At 43.6% G+C, this 21,517-nt stretch overlaps 1 protein-coding gene and 1 long non-coding RNA gene across 2 annotated transcripts; one reads left to right on the plus strand and one right to left on the minus strand.

Annotated features, from left to right (window-relative positions):
* Nucleotides 1-1,459: 1,459 nt before the first annotated feature.
* On the minus strand, nt 1,460-5,691 carry LOC308477324. Its single transcript, XR_013986488.1, has 3 exons — nt 5,553-5,691; nt 5,158-5,211; nt 1,460-1,574 (listed from the first exon to the last, which is right to left on the minus strand). It is a non-coding gene; the product is annotated as an uncharacterized lncRNA (long non-coding RNA).
* Nucleotides 5,692-12,583: 6,892 nt separating this feature from the next.
* Nucleotides 12,584-20,790, plus strand: UPK3A (uroplakin 3A). The gene is made up of 6 exons (XM_081006302.1): nt 12,584-12,665; nt 15,153-15,311; nt 15,649-15,928; nt 17,388-17,470; nt 18,330-18,462; nt 18,874-20,790. Exons 1-6 carry the CDS (start codon nt 12,611-12,613, stop codon nt 18,986-18,988), a joined length of 825 nt encoding a protein of 274 aa, XP_080862428.1. The 5' UTR covers nt 12,584-12,610; the 3' UTR covers nt 18,989-20,790.
* The last annotated feature ends 727 nt before the right edge of the window (nt 20,791-21,517 follow it).

Genomic DNA, 21,517 nt, shown 5'->3' on the forward strand with positions numbered 1-21,517 from the left:
GTTCTTTTGCCTTAGGTCTATTTCTGCCACGATGCAAATCTGGGTTTGCTGTAGAAGCACATTCTGTGTGACCACAGCCAGTTCTGAGAAGGGTACATATAGGATACACCCATTGGCCACATCCACATGTTACATTTTTAGAAATACCCTTAAAGCATCTCAGGTGTGCATGTAACAAATGTCCTGTGTGAAGGAGCACATACAACCATCTCTACCTCTGGGCTTCCAAAATGGGGACGGAGTAGGAAAGTGGCTTTCAACAAATCGTAGAATTGTAGAGCTGGAAGAGACCCCCAAAGGTCATCCAGTCCAACCCTCTGCAATGCAGGAGCCTCATCTAAAGCATCCCTGACATATGGCCATCCAAGCTCTGTTTTAAAACCTCCAAGGAAGGAGAGTCCACCTACTCCCGAGGGAGACTGTTCCACTGTCGAACAGCTCTTACTTTCAGATAGTTTCCCCTGATGTTTAGCCAGAATCTCATTTCTTATAAATTGAAGCCATGGGTTTGAGTCCTACCCTCCAGAGCAGGAGAAAACTACGGTAGCTTGCTCCATCTTCCATGTGACAGCCCTTTAGATATTTGAAGATGGCTATCATATCTTGTCTCAGTCTCCTCTTTTGCAGGCTAAACATATGAAGCCAGCTCCTTCAACCATTCCTCATAAGGCTTGGTTTCTTGGTTTCAGAAAAATGGCAGATATGGTACAGATGCCTCCAGACACCAGTCTTATCAAGGAACCATTTTTCCATAGCTGAAATTCAGTCATATCTGTTTTAAGTAATTGTAGAGAAATTAACACTGTGATGGCTTAGAAGCAAGGAAGTGAATTATTCAATAGGGTGGCACAGAATGCTGTTGAATATTAATGAGGGCTGCAAGAGAGTGAACAGAAGGATGGCTCTCTGAATTGCCAGCCTTTAGGAGTTAAGGTACAGTGAAATCTGTTCATGGAGGCACTCGTTCAATTCTGAACTCTTTATAGAATAAGGTTGCCAAGGAATTAGTTGGCTCCTAAAGAAAAGAGATCTCCAAGATGGAAGGGACTGTGTGGAGCTCAGTGGAGCCATTGCTGCAAGTACTGGGAAATTTCAGAATGATTACTTAATGGCGACTGAGATGGTTTTGTGAACTCTACAGGAGGGATGGCAAACCTTGGTATTTGCAGGAGTCACTCTATTCTCCAGCAAACCAGAAGCCAAATTAACCTGTCCCCTTACAAAAGAATCCTAGAACATATGAGTCCTGTGCCCACATAGATGTGATGGGAGCATCTACAAGGGACGAAGAGGTTAATTTTTACATCTAAAGGAGAAGCAAACCACTGCATTGTTTGTTTGTTTGTTCATACATACATACATACATACATACATACCCCACCCATCTGGCCGGGCTTCCCCAGCCACTCTGGGCAGCTCCCAACAGAACACAATAAAACATCAAACATTAAAAACTTCCCTAAGTTTTTGATGCTCTGTGGCTTCAGGCACTTTTCTTCCAACCCTCCTTAATTCGCTCAGTCTTGCTGTGAGACAAGAACTTCTTATTCTGGAGTATCAGCACTAACCGGTTGCTGTGGCATGAGAGACAGAATCACACAATTATACTTCTATGGTATCATGATTAGTTGAATAGGATGCACTAAGACCATATCTGAAGATGTAACAAAACAAAGGGCTGAATTATTTTGCTATTTTGGAAAACCCTTTCATTTAGCATTCTCATAACAAATCCTTGATTTTTAAACAACCTACACTCCAGAAGCACTGCTGGAGACACCATGGTGCAAACGCATGAATTTGGTAAACTCCAAAAGTGAGAGTGAAGCCCAAAGAACATGAATTATAAATCAAGTTTCTATAGTGACCTTTATCCTGAATTCCAAACAAACCCATTTCAACTTCAAGTGGAATCTTCCAGTGCTTTGGTGAAGCAAGTAAATTCTGCAAAATCTCTCATTTGCTGCCATGCAAGTGAGTGATCACTTGTAACACAATCATACGGGCCCAGTATGTACCACAAGGGAAGCCTTGTGGGCGTGTGGCTAAGGAGATTTAAACAGCAGCATCACACATTGTCAGGGACTGGGCAGAGGAGGGGGAGGAATGGCAGCCTGAACCTGCCAGAGAAGAGGGAGACAGTATAGATTTACAACAGTGGTTTGCGGAAGGTCACAGCTCGGAGGCTGCAGAGAGGAGAAGCTGGGAGCTATTGGGAGAGGAGCAGCAGGAAAAAGAAGCACCAGGGGAGAGACAGCTGACAGACTCAGTGTCTTTAGAAAGCATTCCAGATCCCCCTCTCCCAGAACCCGGCGGGCATTGAAAGTAGGAGAACAGAAAGCTCAGAGGCAGAAAGCACAGATCAGCCAACACAGGGATGGCGTATAATACGAGAGATGGAGGGGGTGGGGGCTTTACTCAGAGCAATGCCATTACTGCAAGAGAGGCACTTTTCAAAGCCTCTCTCTGTGAATAGTGAATAAAGACTTGGTAAGAACTTGGTAAGAACCCACAGCGGGTGGCGCTGTGGGTAAAACCTCAGCACCTAGGGCTTGCCGATCGCATGGTCGGCGGTTTGAATCCCCATGGCGGGGTGAGCTCCCGTCGTTCGGTCCCAGCTCCTGCCCACCTAGCAGTTCGAAAGCACCCTTAAAGTGCAAGTAGATAAATAGGTACCGCTTTATAGCGGGAAGGTAAACGGCGTTTCCATGTGCTGCGCTGGTGCTGGCTCTCCAGAGCAGCTTCGTCACGCTGGCCCCGTGACCCAGAAGTGTCTCTGGACAGCATGGCTCCCGGCCTCTTGAGCGAGATGGGCGCACAACCCTAGAGTCGGACACGACTGGCCCGTACGGGCAGGGGCACCTTTACCTTTACCTTTAAGAACTCTTCTTGTTTATCTAATTATTGGCTGCCCACTGTGGGAGGGATCAGATTCCCCGAAGCCTGACACACATGTAGTCACACACACCCCTTAAAAGAGGAGCTTCAATAACTCTTTTAAAATAGCCTCAAAGGTATAAGGAGCTACTGTATATTTAAAAAAAACAACTCAGTTCATAGAAGTCTACGAGAAAGCAGACCCTCCAAGTGTCCCTATTTTCCACAGAGAGTCCCAGATTTGCAGCAGTCATTCCAGTTTTTGATTTGATCCCAGAATGTCCTGCTTTTCCGTACAGCATCCCTATTTTCATCAAATAAGTGTTGGAAGGTATGGAGTTATGTGACCCCCCAAGCCATGAAGTTAAGAACTACACAACCTTTAGAAGACATCTGAAGGCAGCCCTGTATAGGGAAGGTTTTTTTAAAAAATGTTTTATTATGTTTTTATATATATTGGAAGCCATGCAGAGTGGCTGGGGCAACCCAGTCAGATGGGCACGGGTATAAATAATAAAATTATTATTATTATTATCATCATCATCATCATCGTCGTCATTGTTGTTGTTGTTGTTGTGTTGTAGTTGTTGAACAGGACGCCCCTATTTTCATCAGAGAAATATTGGAGGGTATGAGAAAAAAGCAGCAGGGGGTTCCAAGAGTCACCTGTTCCATCCTAGTCTCTTGGCACTGATGCCATCCAGTTGCATACCATCTCATGCATCTCCCTCAGGCAACATGGGTTTCTTATTAGAGTTGGAGCAGCAGAGAGCAGCAAAGAAATTGCTACTCACTGGGACTTTTCCTCTGACATCTAAGTCCAAGAAAAAGCCATTCAGTGCCACAGATGAACGAAGAAGTGGGTTGCCAAGGAGAAGGTAGGAAGGGCACTTGGCTTAGCATGTTCCAGGACCCACGGCTTCTGCAGTTATCTGGAGGTTTCTTGCCACATGACACCAGTGTAAATTGTGAGAAGCTGATCTTCATTAGGGATGCTTTTGGAATTTGCCATGGCTGGGCCAGATTTTGATATTTCCACCATACCAGAAACATTTATTGAAATGGAATTCAAAATGTCAGAATCTGTTCCAGATAGGCATTTCTAGAATTTGCAAGCTGGGTTAGTACTTATAAGCAGATTCAATAAGCCATTTGAATTTTTCTAAAAGCCAGAGCAAGTAATTGTTTCAAACATCTGCCCCTCAGACTCACGTGAACAACAACCTAGATTCTCAAGGCTTTTAAACTAATTATCAAAGTTTGCCCAAATCAACAATTGTGTTAGCATTTGCATTTGTATTTTGGTTTCTGAATTTTTGGTAAGCAACCAGTCAGCAGATTTGGATATTACTGCAGATGCAATAATTTGTCCTTCTTATCATGTCCAAAGGGAAACCTCATAGGGTGGCCATCAATCAGTCCCCAGCACAGTCCTATCGTGAGAATATAATGCGGTAACACCCTGGCCATGAGCTGTGATTCTTGGAAGAAATGTAGGGACACCAATATAATGAAGGAATGATTCTAGAGTGTTCGTGAAGACAGACTTTGGTGGATTAATCAGACAAGATCAATACTGGGTCCAATGGTCAAGAACGTGATTTCTTCCCATGCTGTAGATGGAAGTGAGGGGCAAGTGGGGCGCATCCACCTGGAAGGCAGCCCATCTAAGAGAAGGAAAACTGACCCTCAATCTCCACTGCCTTGGGGATGTCTTTGAGAGAAGAAAAGGCTAAAGAATGTACCCTACACAACTCTGGAGTGGAGTCCCTAAAACAGCTGGATGGTGCCTTGTACACCTCATAGGGTTGCCATATGTCCTCTTTTTCATGGGTATGTAAAATGGGTGTCGTCATAGCGATCCGTAGTTAAAAGCAGAAGTCGGCAAATGTGTCCTCTTTTTTGCTCCTCAGAATATGGCAACCCAGAAGCTCAAGAGCACTAACTAGAGCAGGACTCAAAACTAAGTCCAGATTTGTACAAACTTTTCAAGTCCTCACTCCTGAAATGTATCATATGAATATCAATTTCACTGATAAATTCAAAGCTCTTTCTCATAATCATTAATTCAGTGGAAGCTTGATTCACATTAGAGACAGCCATAATAACATCTTTTGGCAATGAATTCCATATGCTAATTTTGCTGTGCAAAGACTTGTATCAGTTGCGTATGGATTCCTATGGATTTCACTAGAGGGCACCACTGACTTGCAATTTTCATTCAACGTAGCACTTCTCTCTTGCTAATGCCAAAATCAGAACAAAGAGCACTTCTCTTACCTAAAACCAGCTGCTCCTGAATATTTCCGAAGCCAGGAGAAATGCTTGTTGACACTGTAAGCAAGAATATAAATGCATTCTTGAGGTAAAAGAACAATTCTAATGTCAAAGGAAGCAGCAATTGGAAACACATCAAATAATACCCTCATCTTTGATATGAAATAATCACTTCCCACAAATGCCATTTTCTTTATTCCCCCCCCCCCCCGCCACTCCCACGCTTGTTTTAAGCTTGGAATGGGTTTTCTTCCTTCTCCTCCCCCACTACATTCCTTTTGGGACATAAAAACCCAAGAGAAATGGGGATACAGAATAGTAGGAGGTACTGTGGATTAGAAGACTGCACCTCACTATATGAACTCGTTGTTTTGTGTATAAGAAAGGACATTTCATACCTATGCTATAATAAACAGGGCAAGGGAGCTCCTGCCTCTTCATAAATGCAGGTGACTAAGCAAACAACCTGGCCATTCATCAGAGAGAGGAGGGCAGGGAAGGATCCATAAACAGGCTCAGGAAACCAATATAATTCAGTTTACAGCTATTTTTCATAGAGGAACTGGCTACAGCTAACTGTGGCACATGTATGCCATGGGATTTAATAAAGCTCATTATGGCATCAACAAATCTCATCATCACATTAAGAGGCTGAATATAATTTACAGCATATTTGCAGGAATGCAATTAAATACTTGCATAAAGTGCTTGTAAAATATAATTAAACCAAAGAACTAATTCCAGCAGTCTTTAGCCAGGCATACAATATATCAATAATTATTACTCTGCTTATTAGGATGAAAAACAGGGAAAAAAAACCTCACATCAAAAATATTAAATTGAACAATAACCAACACAAAAAAAATCAGGTTTAATTTAGAAAATCCAGTTTTTAGAACTGAGTGAGAAAGCTTGCATGTGAAATGTAAAAGGGGCAATCTCTCACATGTGATGTGATGTGGTACAGACCATGGAAACATTGGTCCTGATTATTATGCAAACTGTCCCTAAATTGTCCATTGTGGAGTTAATTGGTTGGTCCATATCACCTTGCAGCTGGAGGAGGGGGAGAGGGCAGAGGGTGAAGAAAGAGCTCTGAGTGGAGGGGGGGCTATTTTCACATCTTCTGGATCACCTGAGAACCTCAGCAAACCCCATGATGCACCTGGAACTGTGTGTGGTGAGTACAGCTGAATGGGACACAGAGTTGAGCAGGAAGGACCACCCACCTTGGGACTGTGCATAAGTCGAGAGGGAGAGCTGAGAATTTGTTTGGCCCCCAGGTGAGAACCCAGAGGGGGTGTCAGAAGGAAGCTTTATATATAACTGTATTTTTGTAATATTTTGTTTAAGTTGTCTGCTGCTTCAGTTTTCTGTACACTGCTTAGAGATCTTTTCAATGTATGAAGTGTCATAGAAATTAAATAATCTAATGGAGAATAATAATAGTATGGAGAACTATGTACATTTGCAGACTGGTATGTGTTGTGTGTTTCCCCATTCGCAAACCTATCACACAAAATTCTAATGTATACCCACAATACTTATACAGGCCACTCTCATAAAAACACACACTATTTACATGTGCCACCTAACAACTGAACAACACTTTCATTGTACTGGCCCAGCCTCTCCTGTCCCCAGGACTTACGTGCTGAAGACTCTTTCACTACTGAGGAGTTGAAATGTGCATAAACATCCCAGAACACCTCGGATGCTGAGCCAGTGGATGGAAAGTCACCTTTCAACCGGCCAGTCATTCACCTATAATGACCATAGTCACTGGCCTCCTCGGTTCCTCCACACCTTTCTTCTGACAAAGTTGCCTTATTTTGGCAGGCTGTTCTCTAAATCACCAGTTTTGTATAAATCTGCATATGCTTTGATACTTCATTTGTCTTTCTACAACCATAGTTACTAAGTGTCCAAAAAGATCCAAAATCAAGATGTGAATTTGTGTGTGTGTGTATAGCATGTATAGCACAAACCAATTAAGCTAAATTTGATGATCAAATATAAAAATGGGGCCAAGGAATAGTGCCTATGCATAAAGCCCCCCAGTTATTCTAGTGAACTTTGTACATCTTGACTGCCTAACCATAATGCCCCTTATGCCTCAGGCGGCTTTCCAGAACACCTTCCTCATGCTACCTAGTCAAATCCCACCGTTTCATAAGCCTCCAGTACTTCATTGTCTTGAACGGGCTGGATACAGAGGAGTGGGGGGAGGCACCAGCTGGGGAACCCCCAGGGAACCCTCAGGGAAGAAGGCTCAGAGCCAGGGGATTGGTGGTGGGACAATGAGTGCTCAGAGGGAGAAGAGGGAGAAGACTGGGAGGAGGAGGTGTCAGAAGCTGAAGGGGCAACAAGGTTTAGGGAGCAGGAAGAGACTCAAACACAGAAGCAGAGGGTGGTCAAGAGGCAGAGATGAGGCAGGCTGCTGAGGAAGCCAGAGAGCCTTCGCCTCCTGCTGCAATCTGCTCCCCTCCTAGAACATGCAAAGAAATGAAGAGGGCAGACCAAAGAGAGATACGATGAAGGATCCTTAGGCTGCTGGGGAAGGAACCAGAGGAGGAGTCTTAGGGAGCAGTGGGAAGGCGGGGGCCTTCAGTCACTCCTCGCAACTACCACATTAGGGCAAGACCTACTGGGAAGAGTTGCTGGGATCAGTGTCTTGGGGCAGGGATTGTTGGTACTACAGTACAGTGGTACCGCTGGTTGTGGACAGGATCTGTTCCGGAGGTCCGGTCAGATCCTGAGGTTTCCTTAACCTGAGGACCACTTCTGCACATGCGAGCGCGGCAAAACCCAGTAAAATACTTCCGGGTTTGCGGCAAGCGCATCCCAAAGTTTACGTAACCAGAGGGTTACGTAAATGGAGGTACGACTGTATATGAAACAGTAAAAGGTAAATGACCCCTGGATGGTTAAGTCCAGTCAAAGGCGACGATGGGGTTGTGGCGCTCATCTCGCTTCAGGCCAAGGGAGCCGGCGTTTGTCCACAGACAGCTTTCTAGGTCATGTGGCCAGCATGACTACTGGTTCACGGAAGACTGTGATGTGTGCCAGAGCACACGGAAATGCCATTTACCTTCCCGCCGGAGCGGTACCTATTTATCTACTTGCACTTTGATGTGCTTTCAAACTGCTAAGTTGGCAGGAGCTGGGACCGAACAATGGGAGCTCACCCCATCACAGTTATTTGAACCACCAACCTTCTGATCGGCAAGCCCAAGAGGCCCAGTGGTTTAGACCACAGTGCCACCCGTGGGTTAGTAATCTAACAGCAATGGGAAATGAATCTTAAAGCAGTCCATGTACTGTCACCAAATTGCAATCTGGAAACCAGGTGTGTTATTTTACCCCACATCAGCAACAAGTTCCTTCCTCAACTCTTGCCATTCCCCTAAATTGCTGTGTAGGGGACAGGAATGGCTGGGAGAAGCCACACCTGCTATCATCCAGGCACATTTGGAGATTTCAAGATACACATCCAGCTTTTTGAGAGGAAAACTCTTTTGCTTAAAATCACAGGCTGATATTCTGAAACTCATTAGGTGAAGATTATCTTGGCATGGACATAAGCGGTGGGGAAGCTTGATCTCAACAGTGGTTTGTGTGAGTGTGAGAAAATATCTTCAGAATGCAAAGTAAGAAAAAAGCAGGGGTCTTTCTCCCCCACCCTCTTGCTTAACTGGAAGAACTAGACTTGTGGAGGACAAGTTTTAAAAAAGGAAAGAAAAATGTAAAGGCCTCCCGGAATGTCTGTATAAATACTGTGTGTTTTCTCACATTAAGAGAAGCTGTTCCTTTCATGAGAGTGTATGATATATGCATCCAATAAAGGCAGAGAACCTGCCAAAGGAGCAAGTCCTGTGGGACATGAACAATGACAGCTGTATTGTGTCAGACTGCAAAGTAAATGTGATTTGTGCTAGATAATGTACTTGAAAGTCACCAGATCCCCACCCCACCCCGCTTATCTTCTAAGTTTATCGCTAGAGGATGCAAAGCCTTGCTTTCCAGAGTACAACACATTTCTGAGAAACTGCTGTAAACTGATGCCAACCAAGAAGACAGGTTGGTATCAAAAACTGAATCTGAACTGCCCTGTTCTCAAACTATTAATGGAGATTGCCAAATAGTTCAGAACATGATTATTGGCATTCCAGTTGCATGTATGCCCAGGACTGTTTTTCTGATTAAACACTAACCACAAATTCTAATAACAGGGGTATTTATTCGGCATACAGTTGCCTTTCTTTTTTAAAAAACAAAAGTGCTCATTTATCTTTTACAGATATTATACAGAACAATAACCTTCAACAAACTCTCCTGCCATACCCACACACCCATGGAAGAACAAATTCATACAAGAATTATAGGAAAAACTATAGTTTTAAACCACAGAGCCTAGGGCTTGCTGATCAGAAGGTCGGCGGTTCGAATCCCCGTGACGGGGTGAGCTCCCATTGTTCGGTCCCAGCTCCTGCCAACCTAGCAGTTCAAAAGCACATCAAAGTGCAAGTAGATAAATAGGTACAGTGGTACCTCTGGATGCGAACGGGATCCGTTCTGGAGCCCCATTTGCATCCAGAAGCGAACGCAACATGGGTGCGCAGGTCGCGATTCGCCGCTTCTGCGCATGCGCATGACATCATTTTGACCGTCTGCGCATGCGCGAGCGGCGAAACCCAGAAGTAATGCACTCCGTTACGTCCAGGTCGCCGCAGCGCGCAACCCGGAAATACTTATCCCGAAGGTATAAGTATGACTGTATAGGTCTGGCGGGAAGATAAATGGCGTTTTCGCGTTCTGCTCTGGTTCGCCAGAAGTGGCTTAGTCATGCTGGCCACATGACCCGGAAAAACTGTCTGCGGACAAACGCCGGCTCCCTTGGCCAGTAAAGCGAGATGAGCGCTGCAACCCCAGAGTCGTTCATGACTGGACTTAACTGTCAGGGGTCCTTTACCTTTTTACTAAGAGATGTGACATCTCTACTAAGAGATGTTAAATAAAAGTATCTGTCCATAATTTGCCATGAGTCACCGGTGGTCAATAGCGTATGTAATAAAGTCAAGCCCACATGTCTCTTTGTTTTTCATTTATGTAGTTTCCCAGTCAGTTTATCCCTTAGTGCCATGTCTCAATATGCCTTTCTTTGCTGATGCCCACAAGGTTAATGGAGAAAATGATGCCACAAATTAATAGAGCAACACAGTATGAAGGAAGAAGTGTGTCAGTTTATTGTGACATACTTTTTAATGGGCCGGAGCCCACTTCACAATCTTCTCCTCACAAAAGCAGTGCGCTCAGCGTGGGTGACATTCTAGAGCAGCAACACTCGTTTCCTAAGGGGACATTGACATCTGCGCACACATCACTTGATTACTCAGCATTGAACTGCTCACAACTCAATATGTGAGTTGACAGATATGTGAGATTACATGAGATATTCAGTGGGGAGGGAGCTCACAGGAAAGGCTGCCCCAAATGTCCCTGGACTTTCAGTGTGAAGGACTAAACATCCTAGGTTGAACATGCTTAGCAGTCTCCCCGCAATCAGGATTCTTGTCATATCAGGTTAGCGACAACAAGGGATTCCTAAATTAATAATTTTATTCGTACAAATTTGTAAGATGTGCCATGTTATACCATCTAAGAATCAGGCCTGTATTTGCTACATTTAAAAACAAAAAGGTTATCTAATCTCTGCAATATTTGTTTGCTTACAACAACCTTGTGTGGCAGGTCCTAGTGTTATTTTCCCAATTATTGCAGAGGGGCTGCAATAGAGCAACCACCCACTTCTGCTAAGCTGAATAGCAAAGGAGAAATTTGAATCAGAATCTTTCAAATCCATGTCTCTTACTTACTTGGCAACACTAATCTGGAGTCATTATTTTCTTCTAAGAATATTTGCTGTCAGTATATGGTAAATTATAAAATAAGGAATAACCTTGCCTTGGGTCGCATGCCTTGAATTACATGGAAGTATTTGGGTCTCTTATTTGATCTCAACTGATGTGCTCAAAATAAAATTAAATATTTCAGCTCCCATAGCCTACTTAATCTTTTCTCATTTCACATCTTGCTGCTCAAGTGTAAATAAGGAAGGTGGGGGGGGGGGAGAGACACAACTCTTGCTCAGGCTGGATCCAGACACAACAAAGAAGTGTTTCAGTTAAACACCTTTTAAACTTTGTATGAGAAATCGGGTTGGCAAAAACAGAACTCTACAGCGCCATCTGGTGTCACAGTGTTAGAACGCATAAACAACGCATATAAAGCACTTTTTCTTTGCCAGTGTAGCTGAGCCCTCAGTGTATCTAGATTTTGGTATGCAGGTGCTTCTTGCAGCCAGGAAGTGCACTTTTCTATGACGGCAGCACTTCAGGCAAGGCTCCCACTGATTCAAGCATCTAGTCCCTGTACAGCAAACATTTCAAAAATCCAACTTCTGCACTATCAACATTGTAATCAATGGAATAAAACAAACAAGCAAATAAAATCCATGACCAACTAGGAACAGAACAAGAAATTCCCAGCACGGAGATACTGGACTGAGAGAAGCAAGCCTAACCTACTAAATTTATGCCTGCCAGGCATCTGTGAAAGCATTTCTCCAGTACTAGCAGCGGTGGTCATAAAAACATTTACTGTTTATAATGTGCTTCAGAATGCTTGAAGTGCTAAACATATTGCGGCCATCCCTTCAACAAGCCTCTAAGGTAGGTCAGGATTCTCAACCTCACATTACGGTGGGAGGATGAGGGCTAGAGATTTGACCAAAGATAACTTGTGCCTTTCTAATTCAGCCTTCCTCAATCAATCTGGTGAGCTCCAGGATGTTTTGGACTGCAAATGCCATCATCAGCCCCTGCCAACATGGCTGGTGGTCATGGTTGCCGTGGGGAAGGCCAGTGCTAATCCAAAGATCAGTCTCTTGGCCACTCTAATAAAGTTTCTAACAATGTGCCATTGTCATTACAGGTGCCATTCAGGCATGTAATATTTTAAATACATACATACTTTCCTTTCTTATTGCAAAACATCCTGTGCAAGAGGTTTTACATTTAACTTCAGAATAAGCTGCTGCTTCCTTGGGAAAACTATGAGTGAGTTCCAGTAACAACAGGCAACACAGCAAACTTTAAAAATGAGACCTTGCTAAAAGTGTGACAGAAGGACTGCAGTCTGCTTCTACTGGGTGAGGCAGGCACAGCTCCCCCCCCCTCCCAACAGATTAGATGCAGATGATAATGTGTGTTTGGGGCAGGGATGAGAAAGGCTGCCTGCAAGCAAGCTTGAAAGGGAGCAGAATGTGAGCCGCTGATTGGTGGAACAGAGCAATTAGTGGAAGGTGTAGAACCATTGATATAGTTAGTGCAAGCTGTGGAGCTGGCATTTGTGAGCTGGGGCTGCCGGTAGCAGGGGCTTCCTCTACTGTCTGATTATGTGGGCTTTCTGGTTGCAGCTGATTTTTTGCTGTTTGTGGCAGCTGTGCATAGGTAAGTCATTGGAATCAGGAGTGGTGCTTGCTTTAACCTGTTCCCTAATACTGTTTATGCTACACAACTGGGCTGAAAGGTTCTTCGTGGAAACTCTTCCCTGCGGGAGAAATTTCCTTTTTCTGGGATTCAAAGAAGAAGATTCTTCCTTCTTTATTTTTAGGAAATTTTCAGACATGGCACTCTAATGTAATCTTAAACATATATTGCATTGGAAGCAAGCCCATTAAGTTCAATGGAACTTGCTTTCAAGTGTGCATGTCTGGTAGTGACAATTTCCCCTTTGTTTCAAAAAGTAACCCGAGTGCCTTGATTGCTCCTCACTGCAAGGTCCCAGAGCATCAAGCGCCTTAAAGGGGGACCATAACAGAGCAACTTTGTCAGTGTTAATCTCTCTGCCACACTGTATGCGCTGCTGTACTGAGTGCAATTATTACATATCCAATGACAATATTTTATAATAGTCTTCGTAAACTCAAAAGCTACTAAAGTAGATACAATATACTTGGGTAAGCCAATATCTGTTTAAATTTCATTACTCTTCCTTCCACATGGTTTATTAATTAACACACAGATGTTAAGAGTCATTTTTCATAGCTGTGTGTTGTTGACAATTCAAGTCTTACATCACTAATCATATTTGCCCGTGGCTTTGAACAACGTAACACCAATTCTGGCCTTGAATGTTTGTACAACTAAGCACCACAACAATTATTAGCAGCATAAGCTGTTGCAGCAACTTCTGGTAGTGGTGATGCTCTTCAGTTCAACATCAAGAGTGCAAAGGAGAGGAGGGTATTGTTTTCTCTGTTAAGGGAGAAACTTTTGCCAATATCCTGAAAATCGCCTGGAGACCTAACTCTCAACAACTAAAGAGCTTTCTCCCTCCCAAATAGGTTGCTGGGGGAAAATATTTGAAGGGGACTGGAAAATGAGGCACAGATTTTTGTGTGAAATGGCTTGTTAGCTTGGTCATGGGACCAATTGCAAATCTGTAGGCTCAATCTGTTTGTTATGCTCACCTAGTTGGTGGACCTTGGGATTCTAATAAAATCAAAGTAGATCCTACAAATCTAAAGCCTGCCCACCTCTGCAATAAAAACAGATAGGGCTTGTGTGCCTGTGATTTTTATAGGCAAAATCTTTAGGATAAGAAGACCTTGTCGATGTTCTACACTACTAACATATAGCAGCCATCTTCTTATCTGGTTCCTGGATTGGTTGCTGGGGGGGGGGCTGTAAATTTGCATAGGATTGGGTATTTACTGATAGCAGCTGCTGTAAGGATTTGGAAGTGCTAAAGATGACCAAAGATCAATGTAATAACTGTTAAAGGAACAGGAACATATGACCTATGGGCACGATGTGCTGCAGTTGTAATGTCCCTGACCTCTGTAACTTAGGATGTAGTTAGCTTGCTGTTTGTGGAAATGGAAAGGAGACACACTCTCTTTTCTGTGTTAAGGGCAGAAAGAAGCTTAGCGCAGATGATAGTGCTTGTGAATATAAAAATCACTTCACATATGTTTTGTAATCCTTACATAACTCCTGTAAAGCAGATTAGTATTGTCATCCAAATACTGCAGATGGGACAGTGACAGACTAATTTAAGGCTGTGCTATATTTTCTTAAATATATAGACTAGTCATGCAGTGTTTGCTAAAGTCTATACCGCTCACAAACTGGTTTGCAAGCACATTTAAGTCCCAAACAAATCCCTGAATCTGATCAGTTTAAAACAATAAAAACAATAAATCCAATTATAAAGAAAAAACAAAACTAGCAAAGCAGAGTAAACCAGCAAAACATAATTTTTAAATGGCATAAAACCAGCTAGTGAATTATTTGATGCAAGAGTCTAAGAAAGAGTCTAAGAAAGAAAGCAAATGACCACATCCATTGTAATTTAAACATCCTGTGAAAAAATAAAGGTCTTCACCTGGTTCCTCAAAAGACCACAGTGAGTGTGCAGGTGTGCGTCTCGTGAGAGAGCATTCCACAAACGGGGCACCAGCAAGGCCCCCTCCTTGTTAGGCAGCAGGTAGAAATGGAGGAGTTCCTATAGAGGTAAGACCTGACTGGAGAATCTCCTTGCTTCTAACTCAGCCACTTAGGTAAAATGCATCCTCACGGGTGGCATTCCCTTAGTCTTGATAGCATCAGGCTATGTGAATACCGGTGCCTATGGCATGGGTCTTCAACTGGTGGGTCAGGACCCACTGCTGAGTCACCGTCTGCTCTGATGTGGGTTGCCATAGCAGCACTGCCACCCTAAAAATATATGGTTTTAAAGTAGAAGTGGGGTTCATGCTTGGGCTAAAGAACAGAACAGAAACGTTCAAGACAGACACATGCCAATATTACGAGACTGTATATATACCCCTCTCCCTAAGTTCCAAGAGTACAACAGCTTCTTGTTTGAACCTGGGAGGCTGAGTGATTGACTGTTCCAAAGTTAATAGCAAGTAATTTTTCTTCTTACTCTAGAAGGCCAGACTCTGGGACCACAAATTGCAAACCCCAAATTTGCCACAAACAATCCCACCCTCACAACGGTTGCTTTAGAGAAGCCCTTCTGTGTGTTTGATGGCTCGATGTTGAAGGGAGCAGCCTATGAAGTATACCTGTATGTCATGATGGACTCTGGTAAGTGGGGGCTTATTGTGTCTGTCCTTGTTCAAGGGGGCGGGGTCCCCAAAAGCAGATATTATATTGTTTGGAACTGGAGTAAACCTGTCCCTGTCACAGGCTCCTATACAGAAGCAATTACAGATAGCAGTTTCCACTTGGATGGCAAAGTTTGGAATGGGGAGCGGAGAATGGGGAGACAGTCATTTTGGCAAATGGCCACTGGCCATTCTCCTGCAGAGACACAAGAAAAAGCACTGCTAACAGTTACTTAAATAAATAAGCGGATAGTGCTGGTGAGTGCCATGTACAAACTGTCATGTAAACTTTTTGCATGTGTCCATTTCTGCTGCAGCAAGTACGTCAGGTTCCTTTGTTATGGACAATAGTAGTAAACCTCTCAATGCTACTTTCCAACAAACCAGTGGAGGACAAAGTGGGCCTTACAAAGCTGCGGTGTTTAATGTTCCAAACTGTGCGTCGCTTCCCAAGCTGTCTGATGCTGCGGACGCCACCAAAGCACCTGCCATCCTGTCTCAGTATCTGGTCAGAGCTGGTGATGATGCCACATGTTTGTATGACCCAAATTTTCTAGATGCTTGTAATCCGCCTCTCTCCCAAGACACAGCCTACAGGTATGCATTTCTCCCCAAGAAAGTTTTTAAAACGTAAGTGCTCAGGCTAATCTGAAAGGGACAGAACACCCTCTATCCAATTGAACGGTGGCATAATTATAAGTCTTCCTGGAATTAAGATCAGCATCCAAATCCTTCCCCAGGTATTCCCACAAAGTGAAATTGGGTGGTTGAAGGTTGGAGGAGGAGGCTGAGACTCCTCAGTGTAGTGCCCAGCTTGGAAAATGAGCTTTTTCAGGAAGCCAGTTAGAACACATTTGCTGAGGCTTTTGGTGGCTTTTATTCTTATTGTCTTGCTTTTGCTTCTTTTAATTTGGTTGTTTTAAAGTATTCTACAGAGATTCCAGGGCAGTAAAAATTCAATATAATCTATTAAGTGCAGCAGTATAAATAAGTTAATGAACTACAAGACTATTAAACAAAACAGAGGTCATAAAACCAATGTCTTGGCCAATGCTGAAAAGGCTGAGAAACATCAGTGCCTCCCTGGGGAGGGAATTCCAAAGCTGGGGCACCACCACAGAAAAGGCCCCCTCTCCTCTGCAAACCCATTTTGCTCCCAAGTCAGCAGTATTGTTCCTGCTGCTGCTTTATGTTTGTACAAGCTGCTTTTAAATACTCAAAACAGCGTACAAATTTAAAATAAGCCAGCTGACCTGTATTTAGCTGCGACTGCAGCAAGTCTCTTCCCAAGGACTCTGGAGCCTCACTGCAGTCCCTTGGCAGCCCTCTGAGTCACTTGCCATAGCCTGAGGTAGATCAGCAAAACATGGGCACAGTATACGCCAAGACTCCAAAGCAGATTTAATAGGTTGGCTTCATTCAGAATACTCCTTGCAAAATGTAGGGAGGGCTACAGCACCCAGCAGAAACGCTCTGCTTTTAGAGGCCTTTAAAAAAAAAAAAATGGAGTTGCATTCAGGAAGCAGGATCAAGAGAGTTCCCTCTTCCACTGTCCACATGCTTAGTATACTAATCCTAGATTAAATATTCAGTAGAGACCAAAGTGTCGGAATTTGGGTCTCTGCCACAAACAGCTGCAAAGCCGTCATGGAAGGGCACTGATCTAAAGCAGAAGACAGGAGGAAGGATGCCAATGCAGGCTTCTCCACTTGCTGCTTTATCCCTGCAAGCTCCCTTTGCTCAGCAGGGACTCAGATGTGTTTTCTGGGCGAAGGTGGCTGGGGCAAGGGGGGTGGCAGGGGGTGGGGAAGGCAAGAAAGCCTGGGAGGAACCATCTCGAGATCTCTTTCAAGCAGAGATCCAGATTCTCAAGCCAGGCCTTAATAATAAGTCTAGCGGCTCGTCAAGTGCCTTAATAGGTTATTGCTTATGCCTGAACTGTAGTCACTTGCCATAGCCTGAGGATTCTGCAGGTAAGAGGCCAGGGTTTTGGTGCGTTAAGATGTTGTCTTCTGTTATCAGAATAGTAAAGCCTTTTCCGCATTCTTGCTACCAGGTTTAAATACGTCCTTGTAGACAGTACAGCAGGTGTCATGAAAGACCAAACTCCCTGGTCTCAACCAATCAAAACCAGAAAGCGTAAGTATTATTATGAGGGGGGGGGAGTAAACTGTATGCTGAGACCCCTCTAATCCCCGGATCCAGCAAGTATTAAAATTTAACCAAGGCTTCTAACTCTTGGAATAGGCAGGCCAGCTTCCTGCTGAGGTGATAGCATGGGTGATGAGCCATTCAGGGGAGCAAAGGAAGGGGCTCTGTGGGAGATGGCAAATGGAACTCACAGAAAGTGAGAAGGACAAAAGCCAGAGTTGAGAGCAGAGTTTGGCAGTAATGTGATCTAGAAGTAAAGTAGTAAGCTAGAGAGAGAGTCAGAACAATACCTGAGAGCAAGGCATGATTTCTGTTTGAAGGCTGTAGCTAAGGAAGAAACAAGACCCTTTTGGAGTGGTGATGCTGTGAACCCCTCAATCGTAGGTTCAGGTTGTACATATGTGTAAATAAACCATACATCATAAAGATTCCACAGTCTCTTCTGTCCCTCATTCCAAATGGAAACACGAACCCTGGGTGAGCACCTGCAACCCCTGGAATCTGGCACTTCTCAGAAATTGGGGTGACATGCAACAGTATGTTTCATGGGAGTGGCATTTCTTGTTTGGCTGTCCAGTGTTGTTATACCAAATCCTCCTGTTAAAAGAAACAAGCTACCAGTTGCCAAGTGTTCTTTCATTGTAGGGTTGCCATACATCTGGAATTTTGTGGACATACCTGGAATACTGCAGTCAGAAGCAGCATCCAGGCAGAAATCGGCTAAATGTCTGGGAAAATCAACAACTTCTGTCCGAATTCTCACTGTTTGAAATATGGCAACCCTACTTCATTGTCCCATCTAAATAGGTTGTGCAGAAGGCTGACATCACTCCACTTCCTCTCCTAGTAAAATGGTCCTCTACCATTGATACCTGGCCAGGTCGCAGAAGTGGTGGAATGATAGTCATAACTTCCATCCTGAGTGTACTGATGTTCACCCTCGTGGCTGGATTTCTTGCTGCGACTCTTCTGACTGTAACGTGAGTTTCTTTTGTGCTCTGCTTTGTCTCTACCCATTATTAAGGTTCAGATCTAATCAACATCTCCCAATAGAACCCCTTCAGAGCTTCATGCACATGGGAAGGAAACCTATAAGGTTTTGCTGCAGAAAAATACTGCCCTAGATGTAGCCTGCTCTCACCACTAAGAGAGCAGCTCTGGAAGGTGATTGAGGTGGCTTTCTGTTTCAGTTGCTTAAGTGTCGCTTGAGCTATCATGAACTTATCCTAATCAGTTGGCGTAAATAGGGCTGGCTTGCATATGCATTAAATTCACCTTGCTTCACATTATGCTTTTCAGTGAAGTTGGTTTAAAATGTAAGTGAGCTAGTGATCAAGCGGTTGCATGATGTGAACCCTCCTTCCTTCCTTCCTTCTCTCTTTCTTTCCCAGGACATCAGAAGAGACTCCCACTGAGATGAGATACGAATCCCAAACAACCCAACAGACTTCTCCAAGAGTGCTAGAAACTTCTGAGTCAGAACTAGAAGTTTCTTCCACCCACTAAATATAGTCTTCAAGTCAGAAAAGGTGGCAAACCAGCTGTGGATGTCCTTTCAATGCTCCCAGATACTTGAATACGAAGCCTGGTTACAAAACTGCACATCTTTAAAAAACTGTGACCCCGTGTGACTAGTCTCATGCATAGAACAGGAATATTCATGAACTTATCTCCAATTCTCAAGCAGCGATGAACTTAAATATATGGCTTTTTTAAGTTTAAAAGGGGACCTTTTCTGGGTGTGTAGTCCAAAATAATATTCCAACATTAATTGCTTGAATGACTTCTTAACTTTGAGCAATGGGCTATAAGTCCTGTTACTGAAGTTGGGGGTAGCCCATCTGATGTTTTCCATTATTTCTGACTACAACTCCCATCAGCCCCACCCAACATAGCCAGTGGCCAAGGATTATGGGAGTTGTAGTTCTAAATATCTGGAAGACACCAAACTGGCTACTCTGGTTTAAGTGATATAGCCTGGGTCATTTAGCATGTGTGGTTTTTATAAAGCAATCATTTGATTTGTGAAAATTGATTGTAGTAGAGTACAAATTTAAACTTCTAAAGGTATCATAATTGATGTTGTATTTAAGTTCAAATTTAAAAGAAGAGAATATTGAGTAATTGGAGTCAGCGTGGCCGAGTGGGGAGGGGAATGGCAGAGGAAACTGGTTACAAATCTGAAAATTGTTGTGGCTGCTTAAGCTCTGTCTTTGGGTGAAATTGAGCAACATTTATACATAGAATTGCATGGGAAACCACATTCCAGAATGCTCATTTGTTTAACGTACATCATGACTTTACTGAAAATCTTCCTGCGCTTGGAACAATAGGGCATTGGAGGAACCATTGTTGACCTTGTTCTGACACGATACTCCTCTAATAACACAATCTGCGGTGTTTTCACATAGCAAGGGTTACTGTTTATGATTTTTGCTGGTCCTGTTGTCAGTCTAATCTACATCAGACCTAATGAAGGGCATCCCAAAAAAGTTTTTTGTTGACTTGGCTGAGGGATGGGGAGTTTGTGGCCTCCAACTCTACTTGGATTTCAGCTCCCATCAGTCCCAGGCAGTCCAGACAATGGATGGAGGGAGTTGTAGTTTAGCAACAGCTGGTGTAGGGTTGATCACTTGATTTGTAAAGTGATAATGTAACCAAAAATCTCAATCCAGATACTTTAAGCTTAAGCTTTATTTTTTTTTAAAAAAAAAATGTTGTTGGCTGATTGTATGATTCAAAAGTGTTGTGGTAAAAACTGAAAGGTACTTTGAAGTTCTGGAGCATGAGTATACAAGCTGTGAAGCCGGAAGCTGAAGAATGGGTAAAATGCTGCTTGAACAGAGTCTAACGGTGCTCCTTAGTTGTAACTTGCCCAGTCCCCAGTCACTTTTCTTCTTTGTGCCTTGTTTCAGACTGCAGATGAAGCTATTTGTGCTTATATTTGCCTAATAGCCTGGTTCAGATGTACAGTATTGAGAAACTGTCTTTCCCATTATAAGTGAGACTTAGACTCACATGGTTCACCATTGCAGGAAACTGTGGCTTAATAAACATGCTGGAATCTTTGGGCTTGTTCACATTAACCATAGTTTAAGCAACCCACAGCCGTCAGATGTCATGGGCAACTGTGAACAGTTTAAAATGGGAAGCAGAAGCTTTACATTTCCTCCTTTCAGGTGTGCAGGCCTATAGCTCTTAAGTATTCAATCCTATGTTGTCCATTAAAAGAAGAAATGTAACTTGGTTCTTTGTGGTATGTTGCACTTCCGAGTTAAATGAACAGAAATGTGTGTGATTTTTTGAGAATAAACAATCCAGAGGAACGCATTGTGTTTCCTGCCCACAACTTGCCTTCAAGAAGTCAAAAGCTCTGCATGTTTCAATGTGTCTCTCCTCTCCTCTCCTCTCAGCTGTGTTTGCCATTCACAGAGCTTTGCCCCCTCGTGGTCATTTTGATATTATCATGGGTCCTGCCCAGGGGGCTGTGGAAAGGACCTTGCTATTCGGATGGCAGGTTGAGGACTGTGTTACAAATGCATGCTGAAAACTGAAAACTAACACAGCAGGCCAAGGGAAGGGCTAGGCTTGAACTCCTGGATTTCTCCTGCTAGACGACTCTGGCCTTATTTTACATGGGGGGAGAGTGTTATAATGTCATAAACATGTCAGTTGACTAGCAGGTGGGTTGTCCCCCCACCTGTCAGTGTTGGCCCACAAGGTGGGAACAGATAAGGATCTGGCCCACTGAGCCAAAACAGAACCCCACCCCTGTGGTAAATCAAGTTTCTCTTGATTTGATTACCACTAGCTTTCTCTAGCCAGTTTGCATGCTCCTCATGCCATTGAGATGAGAATACTCTGGAACATGGGCAAGAACCACCTTGTACTCAAATATGATGTAGTTAAAGATTATAGGTCATCAAAGCATGTAGCTGAACCTGTTTGCAGAGGTCATCAACTTTGAAAACAGAATGAAAGGCAGGGACAGTGGTGAAGGGATAGGACTGGACAAGACTGACCTTTCCGCTGTCA

The sequence above is a fragment of the Podarcis pityusensis genome (assembly GCF_964106645.2).
Source record: "Podarcis pityusensis genome assembly, chromosome: 5".
In the NCBI taxonomy this organism is placed as follows: Eukaryota; Metazoa; Chordata; class Lepidosauria; order Squamata; family Lacertidae; genus Podarcis; species Podarcis pityusensis.

Coding starts and splice junctions, on each gene's coding strand:
- UPK3A (XM_081006302.1), top strand. CDS start 12,611: ATGTGGGCTTTCTGGTTGCAGCTGATTTTTTGCTGTTTGTGGCAGCTG. Junction 15,312..15,648: donor GTATGTCATGATGGACTCTG/GTAAGTGGGGGC, acceptor TTTCTGCTGCAG/CAAGTACGTCAGGTTCCTTT. Junction 18,463..18,873: donor GCGACTCTTCTGACTGTAAC/GTGAGTTTCTTT, acceptor TTTCTTTCCCAG/GACATCAGAAGAGACTCCCA.